The sequence below is a fragment of the Balaenoptera acutorostrata genome, chromosome 13 (genome assembly GCF_949987535.1).
Source record: "Balaenoptera acutorostrata chromosome 13, mBalAcu1.1, whole genome shotgun sequence".
Lineage (NCBI taxonomy): Eukaryota > Metazoa > Chordata > Mammalia > Artiodactyla > Balaenopteridae > Balaenoptera > Balaenoptera acutorostrata.
The window spans coordinates 70,523,957-70,546,433 of record NC_080076.1 but is presented as its reverse complement, the minus strand read 5'-3'; the positions used below and the strand labels follow the sequence as shown (position 1 = coordinate 70,546,433).

At 37.8% G+C, this 22,477-nt stretch overlaps 1 protein-coding gene across 3 annotated transcripts in view; it reads left to right on the top strand.

Moving 5' to 3' along the window:
* Positions 1–22,477, top strand: part of TTC28 (tetratricopeptide repeat domain 28) — a 593,579-nt gene that overhangs the window by 292,778 nt on the left and 278,324 nt on the right. For all 3 annotated transcript variants that reach the window (XM_057526055.1, XM_057526054.1, XM_057526056.1), the window contains 3 exons: positions 10,497–10,644; positions 17,232–17,504; positions 18,413–18,543. In XM_057526055.1, the coding sequence (XP_057382038.1) occupies positions 10,497–10,644; positions 17,232–17,504; positions 18,413–18,543 (552 nt within the window). The remainder of the gene's footprint in view (positions 1–10,496; positions 10,645–17,231; positions 17,505–18,412; positions 18,544–22,477) is intronic.

The following is a 22,477-nucleotide window of genomic DNA, read 5'->3' as shown; positions in this document are numbered from 1 at the left end:
TTTTACTGAGCTCTGACCACCACAGCAACAGTCAGCTCTACCCACCACCAGAGCCTCCCATCAAGCCTCTTAGATAGCCTCAACCACCAGAGGGCAGACAACAGAAGCAAGAAAAACTACAATCCTGCAGCCTGTGGACCAAAAACCACAGTTACAGAAAGACAGAGAAGATGAAAAGGCAGAGGGCTATGTACCAGATGAAGGAACAAGAAAAAACCCCAGAAAAACAACTAAATGAAGTGGAGATAGGCAACCTTCCAGAAAAAGAATTCAGAATAATGATGGTGAAGATGATCCAGGACCTCGGAATAAGAATGGAGGCAAAGATTGAGAAGATGCAAGAAATGATTAACAAAGACCTAGAAGAATTAAAGAACAAACAAACAGAGATGACCAATACAATAACTGAAATGAAAACTACACTAGAAGGAATCAATAGCAGAATAACTGAGGCAGAAGAACGGATAAGTGACCTGGAAGACAGAATGGTGGAATTCACTGCTGCGGAACAGACTAAAGAAAAAAGACTAAAAAGAAATGAAGACAGCCTAAGAGACCTCTGGGACAACATTAAACGCAACAACATTCGCATTATAGGGGTCCCAGAAGGAGAAGAGAGAGAGAAAGGACCAGAGAAAATATTTGAAGAGATTATAATCGAAAACTTCCCTAACATGGGAAAGGAAATAGCCACCCAAGTCCAGGAAGCGCAGAGAGTCCCATACAGAATAAACCCAAGGAGAAACATGCCGAGACACATAGTAATCAAAGTGGCAAAAATTAAAGACAAAGAAAAATTATTGAAAGCAGCAAGGGAAAAACGACAAATAACATACAAGGGAACCCCCATAAGGTTAACAGCTGATTTCTCAGCAGAAACTCTGCAAGCCAGAAGGGAGTGGCATGAAATACTTAAAGTGATGAAAGGGAAGAACCTACAACCAAGATTACTCTACCCAGCAAGGATCTCATTTAGATTTGATGGAGAAATCAAAAGCTTTACAGACAAGCAAAAGCTAAGAGAATTCAGCACCACCAAACCAGCTCTACAACAAATGCTAAAGGAACTTCTCTAAGTGGGAAACACAAGAGAAGAAAAGGACCTACAAAAACAAACCCAAAACAATTAAGAAAATGGTCATAGGAACATACATATCGATAATTACCTTAAACGTGAATGGATTAAATGCCCCAACCAAAAGACATAGACTGGCTGAATGGATACAAAAACAAGACCCATATATATGCTGTCTACAAGAGACCCACTTCAGACCTAGGGACACATACAGACTGAAAGTGAGGGGATGGAAAAAGATATTCCATGCAAATGGAAATCAAAAGAAAGCTGGAGTAGCTATACTCATATCAGATAAAATAGACTTTAAAATAAAGAATGTTACAAGAGACAAGGAAGGACACTACATAATGATCCAGGGATCAATCCAAGAAGAAGATATAACAATTATAAATATATATGCACCCAACATAGGAGCACCTCAATACATAAGGCAACTGCTAACAGCTATAAAAGAGGAAATCGACAGTAACACAATAATAGTGGGGGACTTTAACACCTCACTTACACCAATGGACAGATCATCCAAAATGAAAATAAATAAGGAAACAGAAGCTTTAAATGACACAATAGACCAGATAGATTTAATTGATATATATAGGACATTCCATCCAAAAACGGCAGATTACACATTCTTCTCAAGTGCACACGGAACATTCTCCAGGATAGATCACATCTTGGGTCACAAATCAAGCCTCAGTAAATTTAAGAAAATTGAAATCATATCAAGCATCTTTTCTGACCACAACGCTATGAGATTAGAAATGAATCACAGGGAAAAAAACGTAAAAAAGACAAACACATGGAGGCTAAACAATACGTTACTAAATAACCAAGAGATCACTGAAGAAATCAAACAGGAAATAAAAAAATACCTAGAGACAAATGACAATGAAAACACGACGACCCAAAACCTATGGGATGCAGCAAAAGCGGTTCTAAGAGGGAAGTTTATAGCTATACAAGCCTACCTAAAGAAACAAGAAAAATCTCAAGTAAACAATCTAACTTTACACCTAAAGAAACTAGAGAAAGAAGAACAAACAAAACCCAAAGTTAGCAGAAGGAAAGAAATCATAAAGATCAGAGCAGAAATAAATGAAATAGAAACAAAGAAAACAATAGCAAAGATCAATAAAACTAAAAGTTGGTTCTTTGAGAAGATAAACAAAATTGATAAGCCATTAGCCAGACTCATCAAGAAAAAGAGGGAGAGGACTCAAATCAATAAAATCAGAAATGAAAGGGGAGAGGTTACAACAGACACCGCAGAAATACAAAACATCCTAAGAGACTACTACAAGCAACTTTATGCCAATAAAATGGACAACCTGGAAGAAATGGACAAATTCTTAGAAAGGTATAACCTTCCAAGACTGAACCAGGAAGAAACAGAAAATATCAACAGACCAATCACAAGTAATGAAATTGAAACTGTGATTAAAAATCTTCCAACAAACAAAAGTCCAGGACCAGATGGCTTCACAGGTGAATTCTATCAAACATTTAGAGAAGAGCTAACACCCATCCTTCTCAAACTCTTCCAAAAAATTGCAGAGGAAGGAACTCTCCCAAACTCATTCTATGAGGCCACCATCACCCTGATACCAAAACCAGACAAAGACACTACAAAAAAAGAAAATTACAGACCAATATCACTGATGAATATAGATGCAAAAATCCTCAACAAAATACTAGCAAACAGAATCCAACAACACATTAAAAGGATCATACACCACGATCAAGTGGGATTTATCCCAGGGATGCAAGGATTCTTCAATATACGCAAATCAATCAATGTGATACACCATATTAACAAATTGAAGAAGAAAAACCATATGATCATCTCAATAGATGCAGAAAAAGCTTTTGACAAAATTCAACACCCATTTATGATAAAAACTCTCCAGAAAGTGGGCATAGAGGGAACCTACCTCAACATAATAAAGGCCATATATGACAAACCCACAGCAAACATCATTCTCAATGGTGAAAAACTGAAAGCATTTCCTCTAAGATCAGGAACGAGACAAGGATATCCACTCTCACCACTATTATTCAACATAGTTCTGGAAGTCCTAGCCATGGCAATCAGAGAAGAAAAAGAAATAAAAGGAATACAAATTGGAAAAGAAGAAGTAAAACTGTCACTGTTTGCGGATGACATGATACTATACATAGAGAATCCTAAAACTGCCACCAGAAAACTGCTAGAGCTAATTAATGAATATGGTAAAGTTGCAGGTTACAAAATTAATGCACAGAAATCTCTTGCATTCCTATACACTAATGATGAAAAATCTGAAAGAGAAATTATGGAAACACTCCCATTTACCATTTCAACAAAAAGAATAAAATACCTAGGAATAAACCTACCTAGGGAGACAAAAGACCTGTATGCGGAAAACTATAAGACACTGATGAAAGAAATTAAAGATGATACCAACAGATGGAGAGATATACCATGTTCTTGGATTGGAAGAATCAACATTGTGAAAATGAGTATACTACCCAAAGCAATCTACAGATTCAATGCAATCCCTATCAAATTACCAATGGCATTTTTTACGGAGCTAGAACAAATCATCTTAAAATTTGTATGGAGACACAAAAGACCCCGAATAGCCAAAGCAGTCTTGAGGCAAAAAAATGGAGCTGGAGGAATCAGACTCCCTGACTTCAGACTATACTACAAAGCTACAGTAATCAAGACAATATGGTACTGGCACAAAAACAGAAACATAGATCAATGGAACAAGATAGAAAGCCCAGAGATTAACCCACGCAGCTATGGTCAACTAATCTATGACAAAGGAGGCAAAGATATACAATGGAGAAAAGACAGTCTCTTCAATAAGTGGTGCTGGGAAAACTGGACAGCCACATGTAAAAGAATGAAATTAGAATACTCCCTAACACCATACACAAAAATAAACTCAAAATGGATTAGAGACCTAAATATAAGACTGGACACTATAAAACTCTTAGAGGAAAACATAGGAAGAACACTCTTTGACATAAATCACAGCAAGATCTTTTTCGATCCACCTCCTAGAGTAATGGAAATAAAAACAAAAATAAACAAGTGGGACCTAATGAAACTTCAAAGCTTTTGCACAGCAAAGGAAACCATAAACAAGACGAAAAGACAACCCTCAGAATGGGAGAAAATATTTGCAAATGAATCAACGGACAAAGGATTAATCTCCAAAATATATAAACAGCTCATTCAGCTCAATATCAAAGAAACAAACACCCCAATCCAAAAATGGGCAGAAGACCTAAATAGACATTTCTCCAAAGAAGACATACAGACGGCCACGAAGCACATGAAAAGATGCTCAACATCACTAATTATTAGAGAAATGCAAATCAAAACTACAATGAGGTATCACCTCACTCCTGTTAGAATGGGCATCATCAGAAAATCTACAAACAACAAATGCTGGAGAGGGTGTGGAGAAAAGGGAACCCTCTTGCACTGTTGGTGGGAATGTAAATTGATACAGCCACTATGGAGAACAATATGGAGGTTCCTTAAAAAACTAAAAATAGAATTACCATATGACCCAGCAATCCCACTACTGGGCATATACCCAGAGAAAACCGTAATTCAAAAAGACACGTGCACCCGAATGTTCATTGCAGCACTATTTACAATAGCCAGGTCATGGAAGCAACCTAAATGCCCATCAACAGACGAATGGATAAAGAAGTTGTGGTACATATATACGATGGAATATTATTCAGCCATAAAAAGGAACGAAATTGAGTCATTTGTTGAGAAGTGGATGGATCTAGAGACTGTCATACAGAGTGAAGTAAGTCAGAAAGAGAAAAACAAATATCGTATGTTAATGCATGTATGTGGAACGTAGAAAAATGGTACAGATGAGCCAGTTTGCAGGGCAGAAGTTGAGACACAGATGTAGAGAATGGACATATGGACACCAAGGGGGGAAAACTGCGATGAGGTGGGGATGGTGATGTGCTGAATTGGGCGATTGGGATTGACATGTATACACTGATGTGTATAAAACTGATGCCTAATAAGAACCTGCAGTATAAAAAAACAAACAAAACAACTAATACTAAACTTTCATTGGGTTATTTGTATGGAAATATGTTAATATAAATGTTTCAGACATTACATGAAATTTCTAAAAATCTTATATTTGTATTTGTATGGAAATATGTATGGAAATATGTTAATATAAATGTTTCAGACAGTACATGAAATTTCTAAAAATCTTATATTTGTATTTGTATGGAAATATGTATGGAAATATGTTAATATAAATGTTTCAGACATTACAGGAAACGTCTAAAAATCTTATATGTTCTGGTATAATGTTATAAGTAATAATCCTAGTTATTACTTTAAAATGTATATCTCAGAAATAACTAATTTTCTTGTCAACTGCATTATTATGAACTTTCATCAAATCTTTAACCATGGTCATTTTTAAGTCTTTTGTCATTTACAGACAGTTCTGGGTGTACTCTGATGATTTTGCAAATATGTTCCTATAAAAGAGTTTCATCTTCAAGAAATTCATGGAAAAGACTCTGACAAGTACAGGTTTCTGGTAACTGACTGTACTGCTGAACTGAATGAATAAGCATTTTCAGAACTCTAATGAAAAACTGATGAACTCATAAAAGTGCTAACAAAAGATCAAGATGAAAAAAAAGAAATTAATTACATGGGACTGAGTGAACTGATGAGGATGAGTATAATTTTTGTGACTTTCTGTCTGAATTAAAAAAAAAAAAATCCCACAAGGACTCAGAGGAAAAGAATATACAAATCAATTTTCACTGCAAAGTAAAGGAGCTGTTACAGTGGAGGATTACTGGACTGAATGTCAATGTTATGACATAGTATAAGTGTGTTTCATGTTTGGTAATTGCAATCATTGTTGCTTTTGTTGTGGTCATCCATGTACAATGCTTGGTGTCAGTCTATCTATCTCTTGTAAAAATAAAAAAAAAAAAAAAAAAAAAAAGACCAAATACTAACAATTTTAACAAAAGGGCATAAATACTTTGGTGATTAGTTACATTTTTATTTCTGCTAAAATGTTACAAACCCTAACTATTAGTAAACAGTTATTGTAGGTAGCAGTCAAGACATTTATAGCTTTTTATATTCTTCCCCTCTAGACTGTGAGCACTTGAGGGTACAAGCCCCGTGGTACACATCACAGTGACTGGTGCTGTAGATTTTTAGAGAATGTTAATTGAAGGCAAGATGGAAGGAATGAAAACTTATACTTGTAACCTACTTGTATTTCTGTTTTTTGTGAGATTAAGTAGCATCTGTGGAATAAACACTGAAAGTTCTTTGTGGTGAACAACAAAAAAATATATGAATGACTCTGCAACACTTTAAAATCTAGGCATTCCCCCTTTAGTCCAGTGTATTAACTAGCTCCCTATAAGTCTTTTTTTTTTTTCCTTTGACTGCCCTGCATGGCATGTGGCATCTTAGTTGCGTGGTATGTGGAATCTTAGTTCCCCAACCAGGGATCGAACCCGTGCCCCTTGCATTGGAAGCGCAGAGTCTTAACCCTAAGTCTTTCTTCTTGGCTAAAGCTTCAGGTTAAAACCATTGTTCTCAGGGTTTAGGTGCTCTCAATAGTCAGTCCATATTGCCGTCCCTTCTGCATCTGCTACATAACCAGTGACCAGAATGTGGGTATATGCATGGGGAGTGCTGAGGCAGGGGGTATGTTATCTTGGCTGGGCACCAAGTGTTCAACGTTTCTTCATAGGCCCCACTTTTCCTTGGTGTGCTGCACATATACTGCCTCTCCTCAGTCCTAAGTGACCCAAATTTGCCCCTTTCTCAGATGACGCTGCTTCCTATGAAACCTGTGATAGTAAGAGAAAAATTAGGTCACATCAATCTTTTTGAAGTTATAGTAAACAGCTGTGAAACTCAGCACTTCTTGAACTTTGCTTTGGAAGAGGCTGGCGGAGAATCCTCTGGGTGGCTGCTACATCTCCCAAGACCTGTTAGTACCAATTTCTTTTAGTCAGGTGGTTCAGATTTTGTCTGGGAGCCTTACAGCTGTGAATTTCCCAGTTGCCAGCAGTCTTATATGGGGCAAGGGGGAGGAGTGAATAAAGCAGTGATAGGAATTGGATAATATTATATTGAATAATGAAATATTTTCAATATTTATTGGACTCTCCTTATATTCTCTTAGTCTATAATTATGTTTTCTTGTTATGATTATTTTCTCATTAACTAATAATCAAAATAGCTCACTTTATTAAGTATTTACTCTATGTCAGGCACTGTGCTGAATTCTTTTTATTCTATCACAGTAACCCATAATCTAGGTTTTATCATCGTTAACTTGAACTCCATAGTGGCATATCTCTCACAGAAGTATAGATAACTAATTTTTATTCAACAGCTATTCATACATGCAATTAATATTGCATGGGAGTAAGTTGGGAGAGCCCCACTTTGTAAATTAGGTGCAGGGATATGTCAGAGCTTGACTCATTATGCTATCTTGACAAGAATGCAACTCTAAGCTTTTAACTGAGAAAATCTTATAAAGTTGTGCTGGGGATTCTGGAAGGACATAAGGGAGGATCAAGGGAGACCTTGGAACCTTCTCACCTATATCTCTTTTCAAAATCTTCTGAAGAAAGGAAGCCGAGACTATGGGCAGCATGATCCAGTCATACCTTTTTTCATCTCATTTATGAGTGTCCTAAGAAAACAAAACATGCATGCCCTTCTTTAACTCCTTTGTGTATTTGACACCATAACTTGCCATTAATGCTGAACTTTGCCTACCTACTAGGGAGTGGATACATGGGGAGTGGATGTCATACTTTTCGGTGATTTCATTTGGCAGATGGAAAAATTAGTTATTCTCTCAGTGAAGCAATGAACGATAATGCTTTGCTTTAAACATGCAAGAAATTATCAAAATTCATTGAGACTAATTTAAATTTTTGTGTTTTTCCTCCAGTTTTATTGAGATTTAATTGACTTTACAGCACTGTATTAGTTTCAGGTGTACAGCATAATGATTTGACTTACATATACTGTGAAATGATTACCATAGTAGATTTTTGTGGTTCTTAAAATATGTACCTGAAATCATTACTACAGACACATTTTGTCTCTCTCCATAAATAATAGAGTTTACAGATATTTGGTGTATATATATATATACACACACACACATATATATAAATACATTTTTTAAGTTTAGCTTTAATATAGAATTTATAGAATTATGTAAACTATAGTTAATTTTAGTTGGAATGTGGTACATATTGCCTCTTGGATTATAGAAATCACCTAAAATGTGAAATGAAAAGGGTGGTGAGGGGCTTCCCTGGTGGCGCAGTGGCTGAGAATCTGCCTGCCAATGCAGGGGACACGGGTTCGAGCCCTGGTCTGGGAAGATCCCACATGCCACGGAGCAACTGGGCCCGTGAGCCACAACTACTGAGCCTGCGCGTCTGGAGCCTGTGCCCCGCAACGGGAGGGGCCGCGATAGTGAAAGGCCCGCGCACCGCGATGAAGAGCGGCCCCCGCACCGTGATGAAGAGTGGCCCCCACTTGCCGCAACTAGAGAAAGCCCTCACACGAAAACTAAGAGACCCAACACAGTCATAAATAAATAAATAAATAAAGTATTAAAAAAAAAAAAAAAAAAAATGAGCTTTAAAAAAAAAAAAAAAAGGGTGGTGAAAAATGTGTATAAAGACATTAAAGATTAAAAAGTGGCTGAGTCCAGTGAAAGGAAGTGATCTTATGAATTAGTAATGAAAGTGCATTTACAGGTTATTGTCTTACTGGAGTCTGAGTTTTAACAGCTGCTAGTAGTTTAAACTAATAGAAGTCTGAATAGCCCATAATAATTTGAGTATTCATTCTGTTTATGGATTGTTTCTTAATAGAAACACTGAATAGTATTGCCTATCTTACATTACCTCAAAGTGTAGTTATAAAAATGAAATAAGTAAATATGTTTTATAAACATGAAAGGTGCTCTCTTTCACTCTGTATGTGTGCATAATATAAAATTATACAATTATGTATTAACTTTATTGAGTAGTTGTTTGAAACTTCATTTATATTCCATGAATACAATTTGTTACAATTACAAAGTATACTGGACTGAAAAAGTTACGTTTGTGTTACAAACATAGAGTATCGTAAAAGTATTTAAGCTAAATAGGAGGCCAAGTATTTTAGAAGCAGATGTCATATAAGCAATGAATGCATTAATATGTCAGTTTTATGTGTTATTTAATCAGGTACAAGGTCCTTTGCTGGTTAAATACTGGTAACATATTGATCATTTACTTGTTTTTACTCTGTGTTCAAAGACAAACTACACATTCTTAAGATCATTCTGAAGTTTAAATATTTTATTAATTTTCTGGCCCTTTCTGCAATTAGCTGGAAGGAGGGTTGTCTCCTTATATTCACAGTTGATAATACTAGTTTTTTAAACCAATCCAATTAAACAATACAAAGGACAGCAATCTTATTCTGTTTCTAAGCAAAGCACACGTATTTTAAAAATTTATTTATTTTAATTTTTTTGGCTGTGTTGGGTCTTCGTTGCTGTGCAAGGGCTTTCTCTAGTTGTGGCGAGCGGGGGCCACTCTTCATCGCGGTGCGCAGGCCTCTCACTGTCGCGTCCTCTCTTGTTGCGGAGCACAGGCTCCAGACGTGCAGGCTCAGTAGTTGTGGCTCACGGGCCTAGTTGCTCCGCGGCATGTGGGATCTTCCCAGATCAGGGCTCAAACCCGTGTCCCCTGCATTGGCAGGCAGACTCTCAACCACTGTGCCACCAGGGAAGCCCACGTATTTTTAATAATAGTTTTAAAATATTATGTCTGAAACACCACATTAAATGTAACCATGTTGTGTTACTCATTATTACAGTTATCTTAATACTAATCACATATTGATTTATCTCTTTAATTAATGAGGAGAAGTATAAAATAAGTGGCATTTGAATATCTCTCATTTGTCTTGCGCTATACCAGATACTTTGGTGAGATGTAAAGAAATCTCCAAACCCCTGTCCTTGAGGAGCTTATGCTATTAAAGTTGGGATAAAAGATTTTAAAAATCATCAAAAAAAGTAAAAGTACTATGTGAATAAATACCAAAGAATGTGATAAAATCAATGTGTTCTAGAAGGGAAAATAATGAAAGTTTTAAATGTAATTTGCCTGAAAGAAGTATGCTTACATTTTATGATGTTCAGAGAAATTAGATTTGATTATAAACACTTTGCTAGGTTTTTGAACCAGGACCACCTCAATTTTAGTTCTGCCGACCTGTTGTTCTAATCAAGAATCCTCATCAGCCTTGGTGGAGCATTGTGTATAAGTAAAACATGCATTATCTTTTCTTTATTTCCAGGCATACTTCCGACAGGGTGTTGCCCTCCAGTACCTTGGACGTCATGCCGATGCCCTGGCAGCCTTTGCATCTGGGCTGGCTCAGGACCCCAAGAGTCTCCAGCTTCTGGTGGGGATGGTAGAAGCAGCCATGAAATCTCCCATGAGAGGTAAATATGATGAAAGTATTTGGTCCAACACTAATTTACATTAGAACATTTCTAGCCTTTGAAGACTTTAGACTCAGGCATTGAGAATGGATAGGTTATGAAATTAGATAAGATTGGATATTTTAGACCAAGGAAGACCAGGAATCACTGTCAATAGGTGACATTAATGAGGCACAATGGGATGGTGGTAAGGCCACTGGCCTGGAAGTTTGTGGACCTAGATTATATTTTTGAATTTTTTGTTAACTAACTGTATAACTGGGTAAATGAATCAACTTCTCTGGATTTCAGGGTTACATAAGGAATCCCTATGTTTTTTGTAGTTCTAAGATTTTGTACCTCTAAACCAAAACACCTCTACTAGTAAGTTGATCTGCTCAGTTGGACCAATATGCCATCTAGAAATAAACAGATAAGAGAAGACATTAAACATTTCATGAGAGGAAATATGGATCTAACTGTAGGCTATGTCTAACATTTTTCAGAGGAGCATTAAAAGATTATGTTGACTTGAAAGAGAGAGAAACATGGTAGATACATGGTTTTCTCCTATACTACTTATGAATTATACCAATTGGTATTCTGGGACAACAGTAGATTGAAAATAGTACTGTGGAGGTTGGAGGAGTTCTAAGGGTCAAATCAGATTGGCTTCCCTTTGAGAAACATTGATTTTTGAGGAAGGAGTTCTTGGGAAGATTGGGTTGAAAGTGTACACCAGTTGTCATCTTTGCAGAGTGATGGAGACACTAAGGCAGGTTGATGGCAAATAGTAGACAGCTAATGACGTTCCACACTAATTAGGTACGTCAAGCAGAACTCTATTTTTGTTTCTGAAATGGTACGTTTTTGAATTAACCTAAAAATTTTGGTGGCAGTACATTAGGTAATTTATTTAGTTTTGAAAATGTTTGCAGCATTAGATAATTTTAATATACAGGCTAGTATGGTACTTGGCTCAAAATATGTGCTAAGTAAAAGTTTGATTAACTAAATGATACTCGTATGGCCTCTGAGCAATTCATAACTATAAAAAATTACTTTCCTGAAAGCGAAGATTTCATGTTCTAGAAAAAAAGTGGAAAGGAAGCCTCTTTTCATGCGATTTTATAACCCCATACAAAGCTGAGTCTTTGCTGCAGGAACCTAATGGCTTCTCCCACTGGGGGACCTGCTGTTAATAAACTCTGACTTAGAGCAGATGTACTTTGGAGCTCCATGACTTGGGGAGGGAGGGGGAATGGACAACAAAAAAAATCAATCTGTCTCTCCTTTCCATTTTTCTAGTATTTTCTCATTCTCTCCCTGTATCCCTCTGCAAGTAATTTACATGGAACATTTTTTATTTAGTTCATGAAGATATCCCTTCTTTATTCTGAGGTATTTCTGCTGCTGCCTTAGTATACTGGAGTGAATGTGTTGAGATCAGCAGAATCATACTTACCATTTTGCCTTTGAAGCAATTTGTTTAGATAAATATAAGAAAATCTTCTTTACACTGCAAGAAATAGCTCAGTGCTTCTGTCAGCCTTTGGGTTTTCTGTGCCATGTTCTTTCCTGTCTTATACTGAGTGACCTAAGGGCGACCCTGGAGAAAGCTGCATCTTACAGGTGCCTGGAGCGCTTTAATATTTTCTTCTCTTTCCTTAAAGCAATTTAACTTATTTATTTTTGTTATTGCCTTTACCACTGTAGCTATTCCAGGTGGGCTTTTCTCATCAACATTTTATAGAAAGACTGTTGCTTTGCACAGTGTTGTTCTGTGCATCATTTAACATCTTAATGACCTCTCTTTTTGTCATATGGTTATAATTCACAAAATCTGTCATCATTTGATGCCCATTTTTAACCCACTGTTTATTTTAGCCTCCTGCAGCGTTCTCAGTTTCTGCCATTGTTGCATAACTGTGCAGTCCAGGACACTTTACATGTAGGTCTGATCTGTTGTGTCAGTTGTTTTTGTTTCGAAATTCTGAAATGCAATAGGGAAGCTCCCTTGTCCAGTGCTTCTGTAAGCAAACAAAGCTCTCACGATGTGCACAGAGTTCCTGTGGTTTGGCCTTTTGGGGACGTTTCAAGATTTTCTTTAAAGATAGGGCTAATCTATAGTAATATACTCTTGTTCCCAAATAAATATATTAATCCACTTTGGAACTTACTTGATTTTTAAAATATTGTTGTTGCCTATATTGCTAACTGCATTAAGTCTTTTTTACTTTACTTTTGTGGTTTCATTCATGCTCACCAACCAGATATCAGATAATCTACTTTTCCTGTAGATATATTTACATCACTATATGTAATGTATTTCCCTTAAATCATTTATGTAAATGTACAAATAAGTATTAATATAAAATGAGACTCTTTCATGACCCTCAAATTATCCTTTTACTATTTTCCATTTCTCCTTTTTAGATAGTCTTTCAGCAATTTCAGTTCATTGTATCTTATAAATGTTTATGTAAATTTGGATGGTGTAGCATAGTACTACTGCCAACCGCAGATTTAATAATGTAATTACAAAGTGAGATTGTGTTTACCTTTATTTGTTCCTCTAAAGACGCTAGGGCTGCTTCTTGCTGAGGGTTCTCTTGTGTATATTTTCTCTCCTCTTGTTAATTTGGTAATCTAAAGACTATTACATTTATGGGCTATCACCTGTCGTGGTGTTTCTACCAGCTTCAGAGGATCCAGGAAGCTGATTTTATGAAGTACTGGTGGAAAATGGCTTGAATGTATAAGCTTTTCTCTCAGAGTCAAATTGGGGCTCACCTTTTATTTATCTGATTGTCCACCCTTGGTAACTCTTTCCCTCTGATTCTCTTTTAAGTGGCAGTCACTTTGCACAGAGGGCCTGTTTCTGAAATGTTATGTTAAAAAAAACCTGACTTTTCCCCCAAAGGTTGGACTCTAATTCCAGTACTGCCATTTGCTATCCCCTTGACTGAGCAAGGTTGCTTCCTTTCTCTGCACCTCAGTTCTTATCTGTAAAAGGGGTGTGATAATAAGTACCTCCTAATATTGTTTTTTTAAAATATTTATTTATTTGGCTGCATTGGGTCTTAGTTGTGGCACACAGGGTATTCATTGTGGCATGCAGGCTCTTCGTTGCAGCATGCAGGCTTCTCTAGTTGCGGCGCATGGGATTCTCTCTAGTTGTGGTACACGGTCTCCAGAGTGCCCGGGCTCAGTTGTTGCGGCGCATGGGCTTAGTTGCCCTGTGGCATGCGGGGATCTTAGTTCTCCAACCAGGGCTTGAACCCGTGTCCCCTGCACTGGCAGGCGGATTCCTAACCACTGCGCCACCAGGGAAGCCCTATACAGTTTTTATACATTAAAAAAAAACTTATCTTACCACTTTTATTTATCAAACGAGTGTACAACTGCTAACCAGACCTTCTGATTAGTGAGTATGGACAAATGAGACGTAATTACAGCCCAAAGCAGAGAAGTTTGACATTAAAATTTTTTTAATTTACGTCACGTGAAATGGACTTTTTGTGTATATATCTTTACACATGCATAGATGCAAACATAGATGCATTTACATGTATATACACATATGTATTTAATATTGACATATACTTATCTATAACATGTATAGATTTATGTAACCATCACCACAATCATAATTGTGATACATTTGACAAAGTGAGGAAACTGAGGTTATGTGGCTTTGAAATCCAGGTCTCTTTATCCTTAGCTCAGTATTTTCTGTGTTATTCCACATCAGCTTCCTTCCCCATAAATATTCTCTGGGCCATTCAAGCTGCCCTGTTCATCATTCCTTTTCATTCCATGTACCTATCTTTCATTCCATGCACCTTTGTTTAGGACAAACCTTCTGCCTAAAATACCCTCTACTCACAGAAAAAAGTACAAAGACTTGTCTAAGTCCTACCCTTTCTTTAAGAAATCAGGTTCTGTTTTTATGAAGCTTTCTGATTACCCTTGATAATCACTCCCTTTTCCAAACTCTTATAACATATACAGTATTTGAGCTTGCATTATAATTTATCTTTTTTATATGTATAGTCTCTTCCCTATATACTACAAATGGAAATTTGATCTTTTACCTCTTAATCCTTCCGTTTCATTTTTATTTAGTAAAAATTTGTACAAATGAAGATTTCCTTTTCTTTTGAAAATCTTCCAGGTGTTTCCCTTGGTCCTCTAACTGTGGCAATGTTCTCTCTTCTTTCTACTATCGTGTAGCTTTAGAGGCTCTATTGGATGACTCTTTTTTTGAACTTAGCCGTGGTTGCAATGGTTAAAAAAATCACCAGCTGAAAAGTAGAATCTTTGCTGGCCATCAGTCATTTTGTGCCATCTGTGTCTGAACACTCTTCCTGTGTTTTGGGAACTCCCTGTCTTTTACTTCTGCCTCCTTGCCTTCCACTATAAAAGTTGAAAACATCAGATCCTAACTTTCTCATCCTCCTTTGCAACTGAGACTCCACCTTTGAATTAGGAGCTAAAGGCTGAAAGAAGAAAGGATATCAGAATTTGTTCCAGTGGTGGCAGGTGGCAATAGTGACATCTGTTTTCCAAGGGTGACATTTAGTAGTGCTGGAGGCAGAATTACAAGCTGCAGTGTCCTGTGTTTACTTGCAGTGGTGATGTTGCCTTCACCAGGAAGCTTTTGTGACATGATTTTGACTGTGGGTCTGGAGGCCTGGTTTTCCACCCTTTATTTATTTATTTGTTTTTGGCTGTGTTGGGTCTTCGTTTCTGTGCAAGGGTCACTCAGTAGCCACTCAGTGCATTTCTTCTCCGCTTAAAATCAGCCGGAATTGACTTCTTGTGTGAACAAGAATTTTGCCTAGTATGGTATCAGAGAGCCTGGACTTAGATCCCTGCAATAGGTTCTTGTCTTGGCTTTGTCCCAAGCTATCTGACCTTGCGTGAATACTCAATACTTAAATACTCAGATTCTTCATTTCTAAAATAATGGTGTTGGGCTTCCCTGGTGGCGCAGTGGTTAAGAATACGCCTGCCAATGCAGGGGACACGGGTTCGAGCCCTGGTCCGGGAAGATCCCACATGCCACGGAGCAACTAAGCCTGTGTGCTACAACTACTGAGCCTGCGCTCTAGAGCCCGTGAGCCACAACTACTGAGCCCACGCACCACAACTACTGAAGCCCGCACGCCTAGAGCCTGTGCTCCGCAACAAGAGAAGCCACCACAGTGAGAAACCCTCACACCACAACAAAGAGTAGCCCCCACTCGCCACAACTAGAGAAAGCCCACGCACAGCAACGAAGACCCAACACAGCCAAAAAAATAAATAAATAAAAATAAATAAATTTAATAAATAAATAAAATAAAGGTGTTTTCAAGGTCTTTTCAGCTCTAAAATTCTGTTATTTTTGCTTCTGCTAATTGGCCAGTGGGATGCTAATGTGTGATCATCACTGGCTGCCAAATCCATCAGTGGGTACCACCAAAATTCTGCTCACAGTTATTTCAGTATGACATTTTCTTTTCCTGTTCTAGCAATTCCTGGGTTCTTGTGCCTTTATTTAACCCTATTGGTTAGCAAGCGTTTACTGGTACTGTGTACTGCTTGCATCTTGACAGGTGTAAAAATGTTCTTTGTTCTCTGTTTAGTGATCTGATTGAAGGGAAAAATGCTTTAGGCACCAGTAGGTTTCGAGGTTTCCGTGGTAATGTTGATTCAGATGAGAGCTCCTTAGTGGCAAGTGGAGATTTGAAGTCATCAATTGTAAAAATTACATTTTAATGCAGTACTGTTGGCTGAGAGATTCACAGTTTAAAGAGACCAACCTTTCAGTAGTTTTTTTTTTCACATAGGCACAGTGGAACAACTAACGTGAAACAGTTTTTCAGGAAAGTTAACAACAAAAGTGTTACAAGTGCTACCTCATTGTAAGGTTATAGTCATTAGCTCTGCTACAGTCTTTAAAAAAAAAAAAAAGAGGAGGAAGAAGGAGCTTAGAGGTCATCCACTTTGAAACCTAGCTTCAAAAGGAAAGAATCTCCCTGTGGCTTCCTGACCCCTAATCTGTGTCCTTTCCATAACATGAAAATAAAATGAGATAAACATTAATTTTGTCTTTCATCTTACCTTAGTAAACTCAGACGATTTCTTTTTTCTTCTTGATATGCACGGAAACCAAAAATTTCATGTGATTTGCTTTATTGTGATATTTGCTCTGTTGCAGTGGTCTGGAAGCAGACCCGCAGCATCTCTGAGGTCTGCCTGTATACAGTAGGGGTGGGACTTGAGTGATGTGCCTGTGATATTTTGAGAGGGCAGGAGGTCAGAGAAGGGAGAACCATTCAGGGAAAGTGGTGGGTCCTGATCAAAGAAAGACCAGAAGAGAGGACGAGTGTGGCGTATGCATGTGAAAGTGATGTAAGGAAATTACTGGAAAGACATTGGTGTTACCCAGTCGTATGAATGAGTGGACAGTGAGGGTGGTGTTAGATCGAAAGGTTGAAGAGTTTGTACCTGAAACAGGCCATAAAAAGGTATGATAAACATTTGTTTCTAGAGCGTATTGGAAAAGATTGTTTTGTGTATAATCCTACATTCTCTTATTTTCTTTTGTTTTTCTTCAGACTCCCTCGAGCCCACTTATCAACAGCTTCAGAAAATGAAACTGGACAAGAGTCCCTTTGTGGTCGTGTCTGTGGTTGGGCAAGAACTCCTGACAGCTGGCCATCATGGGGCCTCTGTGGTTGTCTTAGAAGCCGCTCTGAAGATTGGCACCTGCAGCCTCAAACTAAGAGGTTCCGTTTTCTCTGCGCTGAGCAGTGCTTACTGGTCTCTCGGAAACACAGAGAAGAGCACTGGATACATGCAGCAGGACTTGGATGTAGCCAAGACCTTAGGTAGAGTTATGCTTTTCTCCTTTATTTCAGTACAGAAAGGAATTGAAGAAAGCTGATTAACCTGACGTGAATGGGAGTAATATGTGCAATGAAAAGTGATTGTACCTCGGGAACATTCTTAGTTTTAGAGTACTTAGGTCTTTAGGACTTTTCATTTAACAAGGTATCAAGCTCCCAAAAGGCCAAAAGATATGGATTAACATATTCATTGCCTCCTCAGAGATACGGGCTCACAGATTTACTATCTCAAATGATAGATTTGTGGGTGAATCTTTCACCTTAATTTTCATTTTTGCCTACATTAGAATGCACCATCGTTTTGTTGGAGGAAATAGTGCAGTGCAGTGGTTAAGACTGTGGACTATGGAGCCAGACTGCTGAGTTTAGAATCCTGGCTCTGCCACTTAACTAGCTGTGTGACCTTCGGCAAGTTGCCTAATCTCTGCTGCTGTTTCCTCATTTAAAAAAAAAATGTGGTTTATGATAATCATCACAGTGATTATTCAAGGACTTGCAGGACTGCAGTAAGAGAAGAGATATGGTGAGTCTGCCATCAGCATACTTGTAAAGAAGCAACATATTATGGTAGGTGTGGAGTAAAGTGACTGAACCAACAAGCTGATGGTTGTTCAGAAACAAAGCAATGACCTCTCATTTCCAGAACACTTATGTCCCTGACTGCAGTTGTATGTTATAACATCAATAACAGTTGTCCAGAGATTTAACTTCTAGGACCATAACTTCCCACATAACCTCCCACATAGAGTCTTTTAGAAGAAGAAAAGAAGGCAAGTGAAATCTTAGCTAGTAAATCTGTGCCTCTTGAAGTAAGATGGCCATTATATATTATAAATAATGCTGTAACTTAGATAAATTTTATCTTTTTTTTTTTTTTTAACCCAATTCAGGTGACCAGACAGGAGAATGCCGAGCTCATGGGAATCTGGGCTCTGCATTCTTCTCCAAAGGAAATTACCGGGAGGCTCTCACTAACCACAGGCATCAGTTGGTGCTTGCCATGAAACTCAAGGATCGAGAGGTAGGAAGTTTACCTGCAGATCAAAACCAGTTTTTTTGAAACATGGGGTCTTTTTTTGCTGCTCAAAATGTTCTAGGTATCTTAAAATATTACTTTCAGGAGTTGATAATCATTGCTTCTAACTTTCATCAACAATGAGGTGTTGAACATCTATCACATACAGGACTTGGGGATATAGAGGTAAATGAGACATGGTCTCTGACCTCAGGATCTAACAGCTTGGTCAGATACATTGTTCTTCATATGTGCTATGGATATATGTAAAATTAGCAAAAAGCTATATCATTATGACATATTCGTTAAATTAAAGAAGCACACATTATGCTTTATCTGAGATGGAGTATTATTGCTGTGAATCCTTCACATTGTTTCTTTGGTGGATTTTTAACTCTGGTGGTAGAAGCATGTTAAGTCTCACTGACAGACCTGAATCGTAATGATAGAGAAATATCATCCTAGTCTTTTCTAGATAAATGAAATGAAATATTCTCAGAAACTTGATATCCAGTAGATGCAACTTGATGGTGCCTGCGGAGTGGAAAGAGGGTGGGGTTTGGTAGGAGACAGACCCAGATTTGAATTCCTGCTTCAGTTCTTCCTGGCTCGGGGATCTTGGGGAAGTTATTATTTAACTTCTCTTTGCCTCTTACATCTTATTCAGAAAATGATGATTCTGTTTATTCCATACACAGTTGTGATAGGATTATAAATAATACATGTAAAGTACCTAGCATGGTACCTGGAATTCCATAAATGGTAGTAGTAATATAATATTATAAATAAGAATGAAGTTAATAGCAGAGGCAACAGTAAATTTATGAATTAATCTATGTGTTGGGAAATATGTTTAGTTACATTTACATCTCAGAATGTCACTGTAGGACGTTATGGAGATTAACTATATTATTTAAATGACCCAGCATCTTCATGTCTCTAGAACACAGTCAGGCACTAGAAAGGAATTGGGAAAGAAAAAAACCTTTACTTCAGTGGCATGCTGGAATCTCCCCTTGGGAAAGCTGGACTCCTAGAAAGTCTCTCTCATCCATGGGTATCAGAAAAAAGCCTTTGAAAGCTCCAAGGGCGGTGAATTTGGGGCAATTTTCTTCTCAAGAGAGTTGCCTAAACACTTTTCTCTTTACCTATTTACTCTTAGTTTACAAACATTTCTTATAAGCCAGATTATCTGATTTCTTGATGTTAAGAGAATGAAAAGAGGGCTCAGATTTCTAGAGGCAGATATACTGATGGCATTAAGAAGTGAGAGCCAGGTTTAAGAACTAAAACAGCATCAGTATCTAGATAGAGCCATTTAATGTAGGGACATATAGCTATAAATATGTCAAGAGCTGAATTTATACCCCATTTTCCTAACCTTTGAGGTGTATATATTAGCTCGATTACTGGATAAGCTAGAAAGACTTTTAATTAGGGACATAGGGTTGTGATAGGTATTAAAAAGGAGAACACTCAATCGCTGCCAAGATTCTGGAATTCCAGAGGAAACAGAGACTGATATAGAGCTGAGGAAGCTTTGTGAAACAAGTAGAAATCAAGCTGGCCCCCAAGTGAGATGCAGAAATTGCCATATGGGGTTCTAAAACCTGGTCAGCAGATACGTCATGTTTTGCTGAGTGATAAGATAGTTTATTCCTTTAGCAAAGAACAGATATTTTCCACCATCCTATTATATATATTATATATATAGTCACAGATTCTTGGTTTTTTTTAAAATTGAGTTTTGAACTTTATTTATTTATTTATTTATTTTTGCTGCGTTGGGTCTTCGTTGCGGCATGCAGGCTTTCTCTAGCTGCACGCAGGCTTTCTCTAGCTGCAGCAAGTGGGGACTACTCTTCATTGTGGTGCTCGGGCTTCTCATTGCGGTGACTTCTCTTGTTGTGGAGCATGGGCTCTAGGTGCACAGGCTTCAGCAGTGTGGCACGTGGGCTCAGTAGTTGTGGTGCACGGGCCCAGTTGCCCCGTGGCATGTGGGATCTTCCAGGTCCAGGGCTTGAACCCGCGTCCCCTGCATCGGCAGGTGGATTCTTAACCACTGCGCCACCAGGGAAGTCCCCATGGTTTTTTTAAAAGGTGATATTTATTAGTTTTATCTAATTACATAAGAAATACATGAAAATAACCAACTGTAAGCTTACCATCCTATTAATATTTTTGGTATAATCTTTTGATCATATATGCAGTTATGATTGTTCATATGTATTCACACAAGAATTGAAATTCACACAAGAATTGAAAAGAATCCTATTATATACTGTTTTAACTTGTTTTTTCATTAATATTTTCAACTTATTTTTTTTTAACATCTTTATTGGAGTATAATTGCTTTAGAGTATTGTGTTAGTTTCTGCTGTATAAGAAAGTGAATCAGCTATATGCATATGTATATCCCCATATCCCCTCCCTCTTGCATCTCCCTCCCACCCTCCTTATCCCACCCTTCTAGGTGGTCGCAAAGCACCAAGCTGATCTCCCTGTGCCATGCAGCTGCTTCCCACTAGCTATCTATTTTACTTTTGGTAGCGTATGTACGTCAGTGCTACTCTCTCACTTCGTCCCAGCTTACCCTTCCCCCTCCCCGTGTCCTCAAGTCCATTCTCTACGTCTGTGTCTTTATTCCTGTCCTGCCCCTAGGTTCACCTTTTTTTTTTTTTTTTTTAGATTCCATATATATGTGTTAGCATATGGTATTTGTTTATCTCTTTCTGATTTATTTCACTCTGTATGACAGACTCTAGGTCCATCCACCTCACTAAAAATAACTCAATTTTGTTTCTTTTTATGGCTGAGTAATATTCCATTGTATATATGTGCCACATCTTCTTTATCCATTCATCTGTCGATGGACACTTAGGTTGCTTCCATGTCCTGGCTATTGTAAATAGTGCTGCAATGAACATTGTGGGACATGACTCTTTTTGAATTATGGTTTTCTCAGGGCATATGCCCAATAGTGGGATTGCTGGGTTGTATGGTAGTTCTATTTCTAGTTTTTTAAGGAACCTCCACACTATTTTCCATAGTGACTGTATCAATTTACATTCCCACCAACAGTGCAAGAGGATTCCCTTTTCTCCACACCTTCTCCAGCGTTTATTGTTTGTAGATTTTAATTTTTTTAATTATTTTTAATTTTTTAACATTTTTATTAGAGTATAATTGCTTTACAATGGTGTGTCAGTTTTTGCTTTATAACAAAGTGAATCAGTTATACATATACATATGTCCCCATATCTCTTCCCTCTTGCATCTCCCTCCCTCCCACCCTCCCTATCCCACCCCTCTAGGTGGTCACAAAGCACCGAGCTGATCTCCCTGTGCTATGTGGCTGCTTCCCACTAGCTATCTATTTTACGTTTGGTAGTGTATATATGTCCATGCCACTCTCTCACTTTGTCCCAGCTTACCCTTCCCCCTCCCCGTATCCTCAAGTCCACTCTCTAGTAGGTCTGCATCTTTATTCCCGTCTTGCCCCTAGGTTCTTCGAACCATTTTCTTTTCTTTTTTTTTTTTTTTTTAGGTTCCATATATATGTGTTAGCATATGGTATTTGTTTTTCTCTTTCTGACTTACTTCACTCTGTATGACAGACTCTAACTCCATCCACCTCATTACAAATACCTCCATTTCATTTCTTTTTATGGCTGAGTAATGTTCCATTGTATATATGTGCCACATCTTCTTTATCCATTCATCTGTCGATGGATACTTAGGTTGCTTCCATGTCCTGGCTATTGTAAATAGAGCTGCCATGAACATTTTGGTACATGACTCTTTTTGAATTATGGTTTTCTCAGGGTATATGCCCAGTAGTGGCATTGCTGGGTCGTATGGTAGTTCTATTTTTAGTTTTTTAAGGAACCTCCATACTGTTCTCCATAGTGGCTGTATCAATTTACATTCCCACCAACAG